Consider the following 14,957-nt stretch of genomic DNA (forward strand, 5'->3'; position numbering starts at 1 on the left):
ACAACCAGGACGATGTGTTTACTGTTTGCAAAGTGTATTTTAGACCAAATCATGACTTTTCCTGAACCTAGCAGGTAGTTTTGTACCATAAACAAAAGCTAACAGCGACTGAAAACACAAGTGAAAAACTAAGTTCAAACACCACAACACCTGCTCACAAGCCCGGTTCTTGGTTGAAGCTCTGGGGCTGGTGCATCCACCTCGTCATCCTCCCTGTGCAGACATTTTCTCTCCTTTTATGTGCAAAGTGTAAGAAACTAAAAAACTCCTGAGACGTGTGCTGTGATGTGGATGCAGGCAACAGACATGAACAGGCTGAAAAGACAGTTTTACAGCTACTACACATTCAGGATAAGGCTGCACAAGCCACATTAGCAACAAGCATTTCTGTTGTTATGCTTATAAATGTTTATAAAGGACTCATTGTTAGACCAATCTACGTTTTGCTCTGAAATCAGTGGATAGTTTCACAGAGCAAAGACTAATCTGTTTATTTTTTGTCCTTTTTTTTAAAACACTCTTTGCCAAAACAAAAAATAATTATTCTAATTAATTTAATCAATTAATTGCAAATGAATCCTCAGTGAGGTAAGTGAGGAGCTCAGCTAACTTTGTGAAATCTGACTTTTTGTCCTATTAAAACCATCCCCTGCTGTTTCTCTGTGTCTGTGTCTTGATATTGATCCTCAACTGGTAAAGAAACTCTAAGAGACTGAAGAGATTGATGTGGTGCCACCCTCACCAACAGACATGTAGAAGCTTTCTAGTTTCCATGAGGAGGTTGGAGGGGTTTGTGTCCAAAAGTACTGGGTTCTGTTTCAGAAAAGATCACAGTTTGGGTTAAAATACACCTTATCCAAACATCAACCACATACGACAAGGCAAACTTCTTATTACCTGAGAAGGAGCAACAGCACCACCAGAGAACATCTGAATATGACTTGTGGCATCTATTTCTGACGTTCTGGGGATTTGCAGGACTTTTGAAACACTCTGGGTTACAACATTCTGCTAAAAGGTGCCCAATGCATTCAAATGAGACACAGGGAGTCCCGACAAAGCAGCCATGTGTGACAAGATGGGAGTGAGCCCTTCGTTTCAAAAATTACCAAAGCTTTCAACTGATTAAAGTGCATTATTGCGTACACGGCACACGGAACATGTGAGAACAAACCTCAGTAGGCGTAGCAACAGTAACTAAGGGGGCTGGGACTGTGTGGACAGATGTAATGGCTTTAACAGCACCAGCCACTTGTTATTGATTTTTTCCATCAATCATCTCACACAAATAGCTGTCTCCTTTGCAAAATGGTGCGTAGCTCCCTATACGTTTAGATTTACATCTATTATAGCGTGTGATTTGATTTTGTAGTGACCGGGGGTAAATTACAGAGATCTGTCATCACAAGCCATTACCATTTCAGCTGTTAGCGACCATGCACGGGCCAAACAGGCAAGGACAGGCTGAGGCCATATCTGCAGGTTGCTCATACGGAGATGAATTATTCCTTTGAAAGAAAATTGGGTTTGAGCTCAGCTCTGCCGGAGCGAGACAGGCCTTGTTCTCTGTCTCTGATGTATGTAGAGGATGGACGACCGGAGGGGAAGTGTGTGTTCAAGTGTGTATGCATACAAACAGCAGAGCTAGGAGCCAGCTGCAGCTTCAGTGCAGATTTTTAAGTCCACTTGTCGGCAGGAAAAAGAGTAAGGAGAGTCAGGACAGGACAAATGAAGAGGTGGTTAGAGGGGAAAACAATAGATTGATTGATGGGAAGCTGTGCAGTCGCTTTTGAATCACGAGATGGACATGAACATGGTGACCGGCCATCTGTCAGCAGCTTTCATGTGGATGTTGGAGGACGACCTCGCAGGGTCACAGAAAGGCTCGTCTCTCACAAACACACTTTTATCCACAGAGGTCACGCTTTTACAAGAGGAGGAGAGAACAGACTTTCACTGCACCCCATCTGCCCTCCTCCTCCACCTCCAGCTCATTTTCCCAAGAGGGACGCCGTCTCGTGTTTCTATTCCTCCATCCCTCGACTCTTATTATTTTTCTCTCTCCCGTCTTCGCTCTTTTTAGATGTTGAGAGCGTCTCTGCAGTGTGGGGTGGATGATGGCGCGAGGAAGCAAGAGAGGAAGGGAGGAAGGTCAAACCGTCTGTTTGTTCAATCTCAGCAAAGCATCTGTCTCCCTCCTCTATGATTGCCTCCTTATATCACCCTTGATCCTTCTTTCACTTCTCCAGACCACACAAAGTCTATCTCCATCCGTTCGCTCCTTCTCTTTTTCATTTTCTACACCCTCCACAGCATCGCTCTTCTTTCTTTGAGACGCCAATGAGATGGGCTGTAATTTGCCGCTAGCTTATGTCAAGTGTTTGTGTACAACTCAGCAGCAGAAGTGATGGCGGAGCATATCTTAAAACATCCAACAGCAACACTGCCAGGCCTCGTTAGTTTGGCAGCATCCCAGAGACACAACAAAGGTTGACATACAGGAGAGAGGACGGGATGTCCAACACACAAACACATGGATCAGGCAGCAATGTGAATAAAACTCACAGTGTGCTGTTGTTGTTTTCCCCATGAAGGATATGTTGAACTTTTTAACACAGCTGTAAGATTTAATCCATTAAACTGATCGTCAACTATTTTGATATTTTCTGGTTTCTTTCCTCCTCGTTGACAAAAACACTGACTGTCTTTGGGTTGTGGACAGAACAAGGACATCGTATTTTGGAAACACTGAATGACAGTTTATAGAGCAAACAATCTTATATTTAATTTCAAAAACGACTCAGGTTGAAGGACAATGACAGTATAGTTGGTTGCAGCCCGACTTCTGTACAAGCATGCAGTTCTGTTACCGGATTGCATATCAGTTACAGTCAGTTTATTTTCTTCATAATTAGCTGTCGTGCCCTCAGCTTGTTTCGCTGACAGAGCTGAGATCCTCCTGATTCTGAATATTTTAATTCAAATATAACTTTTGATCGAACCTTTATTTTATTGACATCTTTGACAGGAAAAGCCTGGGGTTACTCTATATTATTTTACAAAATGTAATGGTCTGTCAACGCTGATTTCCCCTCCGTGAGTTCTGGCTTGTTGCTGAACAATGAATCTTTGAAGGTAGGTTGATATTTTTAAACTCCTAAAACAGCCAGGCACGGAAGGTAATAGAAAAATATTACCCTGAAGTTGAAACTAAAATACTTCTAGTGGCAGATTATTACACATTTGATGATTTAGAGTGTTTGGGCCAGTAGATGATGTATGTCAGACAGAACTAAATAAACCACAGTGTGTGTTCAAGGTAATGAAGGGAAAATGTAATCCGGGGTAATGATGCAGCAAATGAATGGCTCTGAAATGCTTTCTGGATGACAGTGGAGGTCTACGGCACAGACACAGGCACGACTATACAGGAATCAATTCAGTGTCACTTTTTGGGTGATTTATTTAAACCAAATCCAGTTTATTCAGAACGTTTTAACCCAGGTGCTGCACTTGTTTTAAGTCAGGCAGCAGCAAAAATAAGTGTGAAAAGCAAGACAGGATAAACGCTTAGATGTAAAATAACAACTTGTACGATTACATTCTAAAATAAAATAATATAGAAATACAAATATACAGCTAAACATAACCAGGAGCCAGCAAAAGCTGCTGAAATACATCCTGAGATTGTTCCTCTCCTCTGTTAAAAGGACATTTGATGGATCCAGGAAGGTTATTCCAAAGCTTTGGAGTTGCCACTGCAAAGGCAAGGTCCCCCCTTACCCACCACCTCTACCATATGACAGGCTAAAGCAACTGCTTTGAGGATCTAAGAGACACTGAGGTAAAGCAGGTGCAGAGAAGTTCTGAGATGTACCCAGGTGCCAGCCCATGCGCGGCTTTGTAGGAAAATAAAAGAGCCTCAAAATCAATTCTGCATTGAACAGGGACACAGTGCAGGGATGCTAGCACAGGGGTGACACCGTCTATTCTTCATGCCGGTTAGAAATCCTGCAGCAGCTGCAGAAGAGACAGTGAGGACTGCCAAATACTCAGGTACAGAGAGTCCCACAGTCAAGTAACCTTGAGGAAATGAATGCAGGGGTCACAGCCTTCATGTCACTCAGACCGAGGATGGATTTCAGTTGGTAATGTTAAAAGTCGTGCAGTTTTAGCACATAGTTAATTGTCAAACTTCAGTCCTGAGTCAGAGATGACACCCAGATTCCTGCATAGGCATGAAGGTCAGCTATGGATGGCCCTGAGTGGCTGGTGATAGTCGCTGCAGTGTTGGATCCGAAACAATCACCTACATCTTACTAGCTAAAGACAGTTTTAGCCATCCAGCAGATGGAGGCACCAGATTCAAAGGCAGGTCTGTTTGTGTGTCATCAGCACAGCAGTGGATGGAAACATGGATATACAAAGGAAATAAAATGGGCCCTAGGACAGGCCCTTGAGTTACTCCACAAGTAACTGGGGCAGTAGAGAACTCCCATTTGAACACAAAAAGACCTTTCCACCAAACAGGAGGCAAATGACTTCAGCACAGTGACTTGGATGCCCACCTGATCCTGGGGATGGTTGAAGAAAACGCGATGTTCGACTGCATCAGAAGCTACACTGAGGTCTAAAAGAATAAAAATGGCACCACAGCAGCAAGTCATTAGAAAGCTTGAGTCGAGCAAATGCTGCGATGCCGTGAGCCACGAAACCTGTTTGGAACTTTTCAATAATGTTGTCTAAAGAGGCCAGAAGATTTAAACAGACAATTTCCACAACTTTGGACAAGAATGGGAGCTTTGATATTGACATGTTTGAAGCAGGAGGGGCAGTTCCATTTCAGGACTGCTGTTACGAGAAAGACAGACTGTGGGTCTCACAGTGTCCAGCATTTCCCTTAAGATGTGCTTGAAAAATATCCAAACAGCAAGCTGTGGACTTCATCTGAGGTCCTCAGAAGCATGAAGGCTACTATTGACAACAAGAAGACTCAACCTTTTTACGAAAGCTGACTAACTTTTATAATGTGGACATTGTTGTAGAGACATACAAACAGCATCCTGAGCAGGGTGGCCTTTACTCTGTAAGCAGCACAAATTAGGGGAAAACATTCATAATTTGAACCCCTTTCCTTGGATGAGTGATGGACTTCTTTCAAAGCAAACAGAGTGCTGACGTGCTGCATAGAGTTGTCACATGTGTGTATTGCAGTAATGATGCAACCGTGGAGGCTGTTCAGAGGTTTGCACATCAATCTGTGTCTTTATCCTCAAAGACAGTCAGCGAGGGCAGCAGGTGGAACGACTCCTCAAAACAACAGGTACATCCTCCGATCCTCACCGCCTGCATCCCCCGTGGACATGGATGTGCATGTGACTGTGCATGTGTGAGTCTCTACCCGTTCTCCACGGCTTGCCGCTCAGGGAGTCCTCCCCCTCTAAATAGGTGAGGGTCTGTTTTATGAGCCCTTAACAGGCAGCACTCAGGCCAGATGGTGCTTATCAGCTACTCTGTGGGTCTGAGTGTGTGCAGCATCAGGGAAAAGGCAAGAAGTAAATATTTGTCAAAAGCAAAGAGGCAGCTGGTTGTCTGGGGGACTTTAGAGTAACAAGACTGTCGCTTTAACAAGCAGAGCACACACACAGGGACACGCGTGGCAATACGCTCTAGGGATGGAGAGAATGAAGCAGTGTGGTCGATGATGTAGTTTTAAGCTTCTGGTGAGGGACATGGACTTTGATAATTATTATTCTAAACAAAGAAAAGTCAGATTAAAGCTGTGGAATTACATATCAAGATACACTTGCTCAGATTAACCTTTCTTTAAATACATTAAAAAACTAATTGAATTGGATTTTGCACACTTTGGTCAGATGAAGACAAATGTGTTGGGCTCAGATGGAGTCCAGATGTTCGGAGTGAACCTGACCAGGACCACCACAGTGAAGCACGGAGGTGGCAGCATCATGATATGGGGCTGCATGAGGGCAGAAGGTGTTGACGAAGTTTCTACATGCTCCATGAATGTCTGAGGATAAACCAGCATACTGGCTGACCAGATGAAGAAGAGGAATATTTAGCATAATAACGAACTGAAGCACACTGCCAAAGACACACAAGAGTTTCGAAGACTATGACCTGACCGAGTATCTCTTGAATTTAATAGAGCAGAGAATGGTATAGCAACACAAGCCCTTCAGCACAGAACAGCAGAACAAAAGCAAATATCCTACTGTTCTAATGAGAAGCACTCTATTTACTAGGTGGTGATGTTGTAGTTGTAGAACTATACAAAAGATGGTTCAGTTTAATCTTATTGCCAATGAGAAATACAGCAAATCGTTTCTAAGGACTACGGTATACATACATACATATATATATAATGTATTTAGATGTGATACAATCAACATATTTTTAACAACAACATATGTAAGAGGTTGCTCATAGTCTATACCCACAGATAATAATTTCTCATTTCACAGCTACACTGACATGTTTAGCCTCTTTCAGCACTTTGCTTTACTTGTGACCTGCACCATTACGGTTTGGGTTCACTCTCACTGCTCTCATCGTCTCGTTCACAGATACAGCTGGAGAAGGCTAACAAGAGCTCTAGAACTAACAAAGGACTAGCTGCCCGCTGCTAAACACCAGACGGACAAAGGGAACATGGTGGAGCATTTATCTCTTTGGTGATGACCAAAGTTCAAAGAAGGCTAACGTTGCATTTACAGTAGCATCAACCTGAAACAGAGTTGGTGACTGTCCAGAGCCTCCTGGTCTTCCTGTCAGCGGCCGCCTGGTCTGAGAATGATTCAGTGAGTAGCTAGGACATGTGTCTGTCCTCTCCCTGCTGACAGATATCCTGCTTCCATACAAGACGTGGCCTTGATACCATCTCATGTAACGTTGGATGAGAGAAGCAGGTAAACCCGATTGAGTGCTCATTACGGCAAAGGAAGTGCAAAATGTAAAGAAAGTGAGTAGGAAGAGGAGAAGAGACGCAGCAGAGCACCACTAATCCACTACCACCATGAAGTTTGTCACAGTAGACCACTGTTTTAATTCTCTTTAAATGATGGAAAGCCGCAGACCCACAGCAGAAATAATCTCCTCTGAGAACCATTCTTTATCCCACATCTTCCTCCTGAATACATTACCTGAGTGCTCTGATTAATCTGATGTAGCCTTGTGCTGAGCTGAGCCGTCAGCCAGTCACATGACCATTCTTTAACAAAGATGTCTCTCCTCACGTATCTATAAACCTTCTGGTTAACTCCTGCAGTCACAAGCTGCAGGTGCATGAATGAAATAAAACTTCTGGTCATTTCACAGAACTCAGGCTGCTGCAGGTGTCCTGGTGCAGGTCTTCATATGTCTGGCCAAAGGCTGTCATCCTCACATGTTCCACACATACACACACACGCACACACACACACACACACACACACACACACACACACACACACACACTGGGACAAGGCGCTCTCCGATCGCTGTAGGCAACCACAAGCACTCAGAGTCTGATTATCTTTCCACTGGTTATGTTTTGATGCACTTGGCAATGAAGTCTGCCCGCGAGGCGAGACAACCAGGGCCAGTCGCCATGGTAATGAACCATACTGGACCATCCCTGAGGTGATCATCAGTTCTTGCTGCCATGGCAACAGCCACGGCTCCCTATAGGCCGCTGCATACAGTACGGCTGACAAACACCGAGATCTTGTCTTGCGGTGGAACCTATAGACAGGTGGCGTTCAGACAGAGCTGTGCTTGTTTCTGCTCATCCTGGGAGAGTGTGAAGGTGGACAAACACAGTTCCATCATCTGAAAAAGCTTCCAAATGCCTTTAAGCCTGATTTCATGGATCAGTGGCGTATCTGCTGCTTCATGAACACTGGCTCTCCTCATGCTGCTCCCTGCTCCGGCTTCAACAGGTAGAAGTGTTAACAGGTGGGATGGAGGGGGTAAAAATGGACGGTGTGCTCCCTCTAGTGGATCCTTCACTTCACTTCAAGCTGCTTTCATTGCAGTGCACTGATTTTCCCTCTGAGCCAGTTTGAGACAAACATGGTGCAGCTAGTGCCCTCTTGTGGTGACAGAAGAGACGGGTGACATGGGTGATGTCGACTCTTCCGCCCATGACATATTTTTCTGCACGAACACAGTGCTAAAAGCATATCTGTTACTAAAACCAGAGCAAGACTTTAACCATGCAAACCATGAAATGACATTGATATAGATTGTAGTTTGACAAGTTCATCATAATTTCATTGGAAACAATAGATAGAGCAATGTTAAAAGGTAATATATGCACATATATAAGGTATGTACTGTGATGCAGCTTCATGAGAAGGATGTGTGCGAGGAGGGGAAGTGCGACATCCTCCTCTGACCTCCTGAGTATGGGTGGAGTTCTACCACTTCCCACACTGTGCTGCGACAAATGTCTCCGCAAAGTTGTGGTTTTGGTTTCTCTACTCTTTTCTCACACACTGTGAGAGGCAAAGGGAAGTGAACTCACAGGCGAGGCCTACTGGGGTGAGTCAGTCCCACCAGATCACTTTGTGTTTGTATTTTGTGGTTACGCTGAACCTTGTTCCCAAATTAACCCCAGCTAGGAGTCGCACCACCGGGGGCTGCTGGATATTAGATCTGAGCTGATTGAGCTTTCTGCTGCCTGCCTGCTCTCTGCCAGTGACTGCAGGCTTGCGTTAGGTAACACGCTGTGTAAATGCATCCACAACCACTTCCAATAAGCAAAACACAATAAAGCTGACAGCTCATTAAGGCTCCATACAGCTTCCCAGTGACTAATTATTGCTCCTTTTCCTTGTGACACAGAGCAACGCCTTGAGCTTTAATAAGCCATCACCTTAAGTAAATATGACCCCGGCAGACATTCAGTCTGGTTTTTTGTTTGGTGGCCACAACTCACCATCGCTCGCCGCAATATAGACGGTGCACAAGCAGATAGAGTAAATGCCAGGCTCCAGAAATAGCAGCAGCCCATTTGCTCTTTTCCATGATGCTGGCAGACAGATAACATTTACACCTGGCCCCAAAAAACTGGGCGAGGCAACGATAAGGGGAGGAGACTTTTTTTTGGGAAGAGGGCACCTCCTCTTATCACAATCTACTCTTTTAAAAAGGCCCCTTTCATTTTCTCTAAGGCCCGTCTCAGGCTCTTCCTACCTTCAGCCTATACAACAGTCCAACAGAGGTGGACGATGACGTTCAACTTCAGAGCACAAGACAGTGACACAGACCTACAACAGGGTCTTTAGTACAGTAGTACAATGGTGGCTCACATTAGACTGTAAGTCAGGACATCCAGCAGCACTGGCTGCATGGACAAGACATCACCGACCTACAACAAGTGTGTCTGAGTGGACAAAACTCTCAGATGTGAGCAGCTGCTATGTTTGAAGGGAGCAGAAGAGAAGAAAGGCCAGAAGATGGAAATAATATGTGACAAGTATCAGTGTCTAATTAGCAGCAGCTGGCTGTAGACTCTCTGGCACTCACCCGATGGAGGAGTCGAGCCAACAATTGGCCAGATTGAAGATCTAGCGGCTAAAGCAGTCTGTGTTGAGCCTTAGAAGTCCTTTGTTTTGCTTTTTTACACTGTGGAAACCTTGTTGTAATGTGAAAATAATATGCAACATCAAGACGCTGAACGCTGTGAGAAGAAACCCTGGATGGTGACACCCAGGTGTGACTATAGAAACCCAACCGAAACACAAATGCATCCTTCAGACTCGTTGATTCGGCCGTATATCCACCACACACCCTGCAGACCAAAGCAATCATCTGATCCGTATCATAGGCAGCTTTATGATCGGGACATCAAATATCCTGAAGTAACACTGTTTTATTACGCTCTGAGCTTTACTGCTTCTCTTTCTCTTCCATCTGGTTTTCCTTCAGTCCACACTGCTTTACTACAAAGTCAGGGTAAGCTTTCATACACAGCAGCATTAGCACACCTTTACCATTCTTTAAGAAAACAAAAACCTGGACACCATCCCCTCAGGACGAGACAGAGAGTCTTCCTGGGCCAATACAGGCAGCAGCTTTTCATGCATCTGACAAACCACTGCAAGTGTATTAATGCTTCAACAGCAATAAAATCCCAAATCAGACCATGACTGTGTAGATTCTCAGGCACCCAGGCCATGGTAAAAAAAAAAAAACAACTGCACATCTATTTTTGGTCCTTCAAGACGTTTCACCCAGAATACAAGAGGCTTCTTCAGGTCTCATCAACGAGGAACTGAGGCTCTTTGAAATCAGACTTTGTTAACTTGTCAGCTATCTACTGTTCTCACAATACATAGTGTAGGAACTAATATAAGAAAAAGACCACAAACACAGATAAGACAAGAGACAAGACAGTCGTCACTCACCACAGTCTGCGCGGCATCCTCACATAACACTAAGAAGGGGATCAGGTAAACCTCGCCTCCTTTCGTTCTCTCGCTCCTCTTTTGTCCCGGTTCATCCACTTGTAATATTCACTCACCCTCACCAGCACTTCAAGACAAAACAGATGCATGTGTTTGCTCAGACACACACACACACACACACACGTACACACTTTGACCCACAGGCTTGATTATGCAGCTATTAATGAGGTGTAGTGTGCTCGGGGAAGGCGGAGGGATCCTTTGTAGTGACCCGTGGGCAGAGGGGAGGATTTAGCTGGACTGGAGAGGAATAAAAAGCCCTCTGTGAGCTGAGGGGAGGCAGAAAAGGCAGAAGGGAATTGAATGAAACCGTCACACCTGCTGCCCTGCAGCCGCAAACTTTGAAGTGAGGAATCCGTCTGATGTTTTTGTTCTTCAGCCGTCCTCTACCCCCCGTTTGTTATCCTCCCATCTCCTCTTCCCTTATGATTACACTCTCCTATATGCTCCTCCATACACATTTTTCATTGCAGTTCTAAATTTACTGCGTCAACAGAATAATCTGGAAGTCATAAATTAGGAATATGGAAGGCTGTGAGTTTACTGGGAGCGAAGCACTGCAGCATACATGGAGCCAGTCTGGGACCAAATGATGAACGAGTGGAAAAGATTAGGTGTGCTTTCTGTGGTTAAAGCCTTCTTAACATTTCTGACCTGCTAGGCAACCATCTTTATAGATCATAAAGAAATAATGATAATTCTCAAACCATTATATTTAAAAACAAAGTTCTGTGGCCCTAAACCCTAAACCCTTATCATCATAAGGACAACAGACTCACTGCTGTCCATCGATCCACCTCCTACAGCATCCATAAATGATCCGTATGTAGTGTGGACACGTTTGTCTTTTGTAGGCCGTCATGTCTGTTGAGCCATCTCAACACTGTTCTCTCCCATCTCACACCTGAATCACACCAACACACACACACACATGCACACACACGCACAGTGCACGCAAGTCGGAGGTGTTCAGCGTACGGGAACAGCAGCAGCTCATCAGGAGTCACGACTCCCTCATTCATATTCAGAGCCTCTCCAGAGCAGACGGTCTGATGACACCTGGCCAGACAGCAGGCCTCGATGTGTGTGTGTGTGTGTGTGTGTGTGTGTGTGTGTGTGTGTGAACAGTCCTACTTTCCATGTTGCACACTAACCTGATGTTATATTTTACAGATGAAAAGTCTGAAACAGATCAGACGCAGACCTTGTTTAGTGCGTCCAACATACTGTATGTCACTGCGTCTTCTGACTTTCAGTAACTTTCACTGATAGAACTTCAGTGGCCAGGCTTTCATAGTAATCACTCTGATAGATGCAAACCTTTTACACCCTTAAACTGCTTCAGGAAGCCGTGCTTCGTTAGGCACCTGATTCTGCAGAAATCTAAACATCTGTCTGCATCACGGCTCTACACTGAAAGAATTGTCATGGGAACTGAAAAATGTGATCGTGTGGCTCAACATGTATGGAAACAAATACAGGAAGATCAGTGGCCAAATAACAATCAGTCAAAACACAGTTGCAGCTGCAATCCAGAGCACGCAATAGTAACTCCATCCTCCTACATGACGCAGCAGGCGGTCTAGTTTGTTATTTGTACAGTCTTACTTTTTGCACTGTTTGGAAATTTGAAATCTGCTTTTCAATCTCTCTCTCTCTCTACATATATATATACTTCTTGTGTGTTCTATTCCTTATTCTTATTTATCTTTATTTATCTTATTATTATTGTTCCGGTGTGGAACAGGTACACAAGGCATTTCACTGCGCGTTATACTGTGTATATCTGTGTTTGTGACAAATAAAAGACCTTGAACCTTGAGACAGATGTGCAAGAGCGGAAGACTTGGCCCAGATGTTACCAGATATGTAAGCTTAGACAGACTGAAGGACTGTCCAGTGTCAACCTCTGTCAGCGGCGCTGAAGAAAAGACCCTTTTTCTATCTTAGGAAAGAACAAATAAAGAACGTGAAAAGAGAGATGGTGAATGTTGGAGCACATTGTCTGGAGATAAATAACACATTTCTTTGGCTTTGATAAAGTTCGGTATGTTTGGCATGAACCGGGACAGGACCAGCACAGCGACTGCAAAGACCCCCCAGTGAAGCATGGAGGTGGCAGTATCATCATATGGGGCTGTAGGAGTGCACAAGGTTTTGATGACAGTTCTAGAACAGGACAGCCAGAACAAGAGAAAACACAGCAGGTCCAGTGTTGCTCTTCCTTTGGTTGTGTGAACATGTGTGTACGCTTGAACAGAGAGAAGCGCACACACACTCACACACACACACACACACACAAGCCCTCCACATCTCATCACTACGGCAACCTCCCTTTGCAAGGCTTGCCAAAGGTTCACTTAAACAAAGAGAAGCTGCTCAGCTGCTCACACAATATCCTCAGAGAACATCGCATTAAGGAGGACCTGTCTCAGAGTTAAGCACGCCACATGCAGTAGCACTTCTGTGTACCTCTAATAAGTATCACACCGTGTGATTTCCAATTCAGATGTTTCTCTCAACTTGTAAAATCCAGTCACGGATCAAAATCCACATCTGCCAGCATCACCACCGTTACTTCTCCTCTCACCGTCGTGAACAAAGGAAGCTAGCAATGACCTGCCAAATGTTGTCAGTTAACAGAAAGCAGACATCCAGCGTGAGAGTGAATGCTGCCGTCCGTTCAGCGAGTCCCAGCAGGTGGTCAGACAGTCAGCTGTGGCTGTGACGGGTCACTGTCAGGCATCCGTTACAGTAAAAGCAGCGTAGTATAGAGTGTCCTGCAGTGATTGTGAATTCAACAGTTATGTAAGGTTGTTACGCAATTTCAGTAAGTTGAGTTACTTTCCTCTTTCCGCTTTCCTGTCTCTCTCTTCACTGTCGTATACAATAAAGGCAAAAAGGCTAAAAGCTAATTAAAAAAAAAAAAAAAACATCTTCAGCCGACCCGGATGGGGTTTGAAGCGACCACGAGCTTGATGCAGTGACATCAGCAGGCCCTGCATCTCTGAGTTTGGTTGCAGCTGCTGCTGCAGGCTGAACAGCAGAAGTAGAAGTATCCAACAAATCCAATCACATCCAGAGAAACTTCTGCTGAAGAAATGTTTGAGTGCTGGCTGCAGAAGTAGGAGACACAATGCAATCTTACATTGTTCAACCAGCTAACGGCACCAGTGTCAGTGTTAATTCTGTTTACCTAGAAATGTGCATATCGTAAGAAAACTGGTGCATCCAGAGAATATTCATCTGGATAGACAGTTCAAAATGGAACACTAGCATCAGCCAACAGTGCAGGCAGATGACAGGTTACATTCAGATTAATATGCACCATGTTTTACATAAAGGTTGAAGTAGTTTTCTTGCTCTGTGAATGTGTACTTTTGAAAAACCCCGTATTTCTGTGTGTACCTGCCAGAGGAGCCATCACAGCAGGTGTAGGCACAATAACTTGTTATTTCATTACAGGACTTGATGCTCTCTGCAGTTAGATGGAAAAACTATGAGCACAGTAGGAATAAGTCTCTGTCTTAATGCTGCCATGAACCTATCAATTCTCTGATTGTCTGTATTTTCACATCCTAACATAAGCCACAATAATACAAGCTACCTCCCAGAAGTCCCTGTCAGCCTGCATAGAGCCCAACACACCTCACCATAACAGCACAATACAGCCTGAACGCAGCCCGACAGGTGAAGTCCTCAACAATCGTGTTGCCACAAGCACAACCGGCACATAACCCTCGAAAAGTAGGGAGCTGTGTGGTAGCTGGGCTTCACATTTAGAAACCACAGTCACATCCTCCACAGTACAGCTGCAGTCTTTACCTACAGCTGCCTGGAACAGGGACGCTGCCCTCACTGTACTGGGTAGAACAGTGTTTTCATCACATTCCTCTTGTTAACCTGTCGACAGGAACAAGCTGGACGTAATGAAGCAGGAGTCACGACATCATCAAAACTGCCAAAGAAAGGAATTATTCAGGCAGTTTAAGTTGGAGCAGACTTGCTTTGGGTGCAGTGTGAGGAGGTGTGTATTGACTTCTAGATGTGTGCTGCCCAGGTAAGATATCCAGCTCTAGTGGATCAATAGTTGAGGCTTCAGCCAGAATCAATCAGCGCGTTGCAAAATAAGTGGAAAAAGAGTCCAGAGTTGAAAGTCACGGCCTAAAACTGTAGTCTACATCTGTGAGCAGCTACAGGAGTCCGTTCCACAATCATGTTGGACACTTTATGCCTTCTTGCTTGACTAACGTTAGAATATTACCTTTATTCTGACTTAATCTGATTATTTCTGAAACAAGACAATTAACAAAAAGCAGGATGTGCAGAGCGACTTACCGGGCTTTCAGTGCAGACAGAGTGGACTTGTCGATCCTGGAGAAGCAGCAGCAGGAAAAAGCAGACACAAACACAGAGAGAGATATTATTGATCATGTCTCTGAAACTAATTTCTCAAAGCAGCAATTCAGCTCTTTTTTTTTTTTT

General features: G+C 44.4%; 1 protein-coding gene across 1 annotated transcript in view; it reads right to left on the reverse strand.

The window, feature by feature from the left end:
• The window catches only part of rap1gap2a (RAP1 GTPase activating protein 2a), an 84,435-nt gene that overhangs the window by 65,256 nt on the left and 4,222 nt on the right, over window positions 1-14,957 (reverse strand). The window contains exon 2 of the mRNA XM_008284510.1: window positions 14,811-14,846. Coding sequence (XP_008282732.1) covers window positions 14,811-14,846 — 36 coding nt within the window. The remainder of the gene's footprint in view (window positions 1-14,810; window positions 14,847-14,957) is intronic.

The sequence above is a fragment of the Stegastes partitus genome, unplaced genomic scaffold, assembly GCF_000690725.1.
Source record: "Stegastes partitus isolate 25-593 unplaced genomic scaffold, Stegastes_partitus-1.0.2 Scaffold362, whole genome shotgun sequence".
Classification (NCBI taxonomy): Eukaryota; Metazoa; Chordata; class Actinopteri; family Pomacentridae; genus Stegastes; species Stegastes partitus.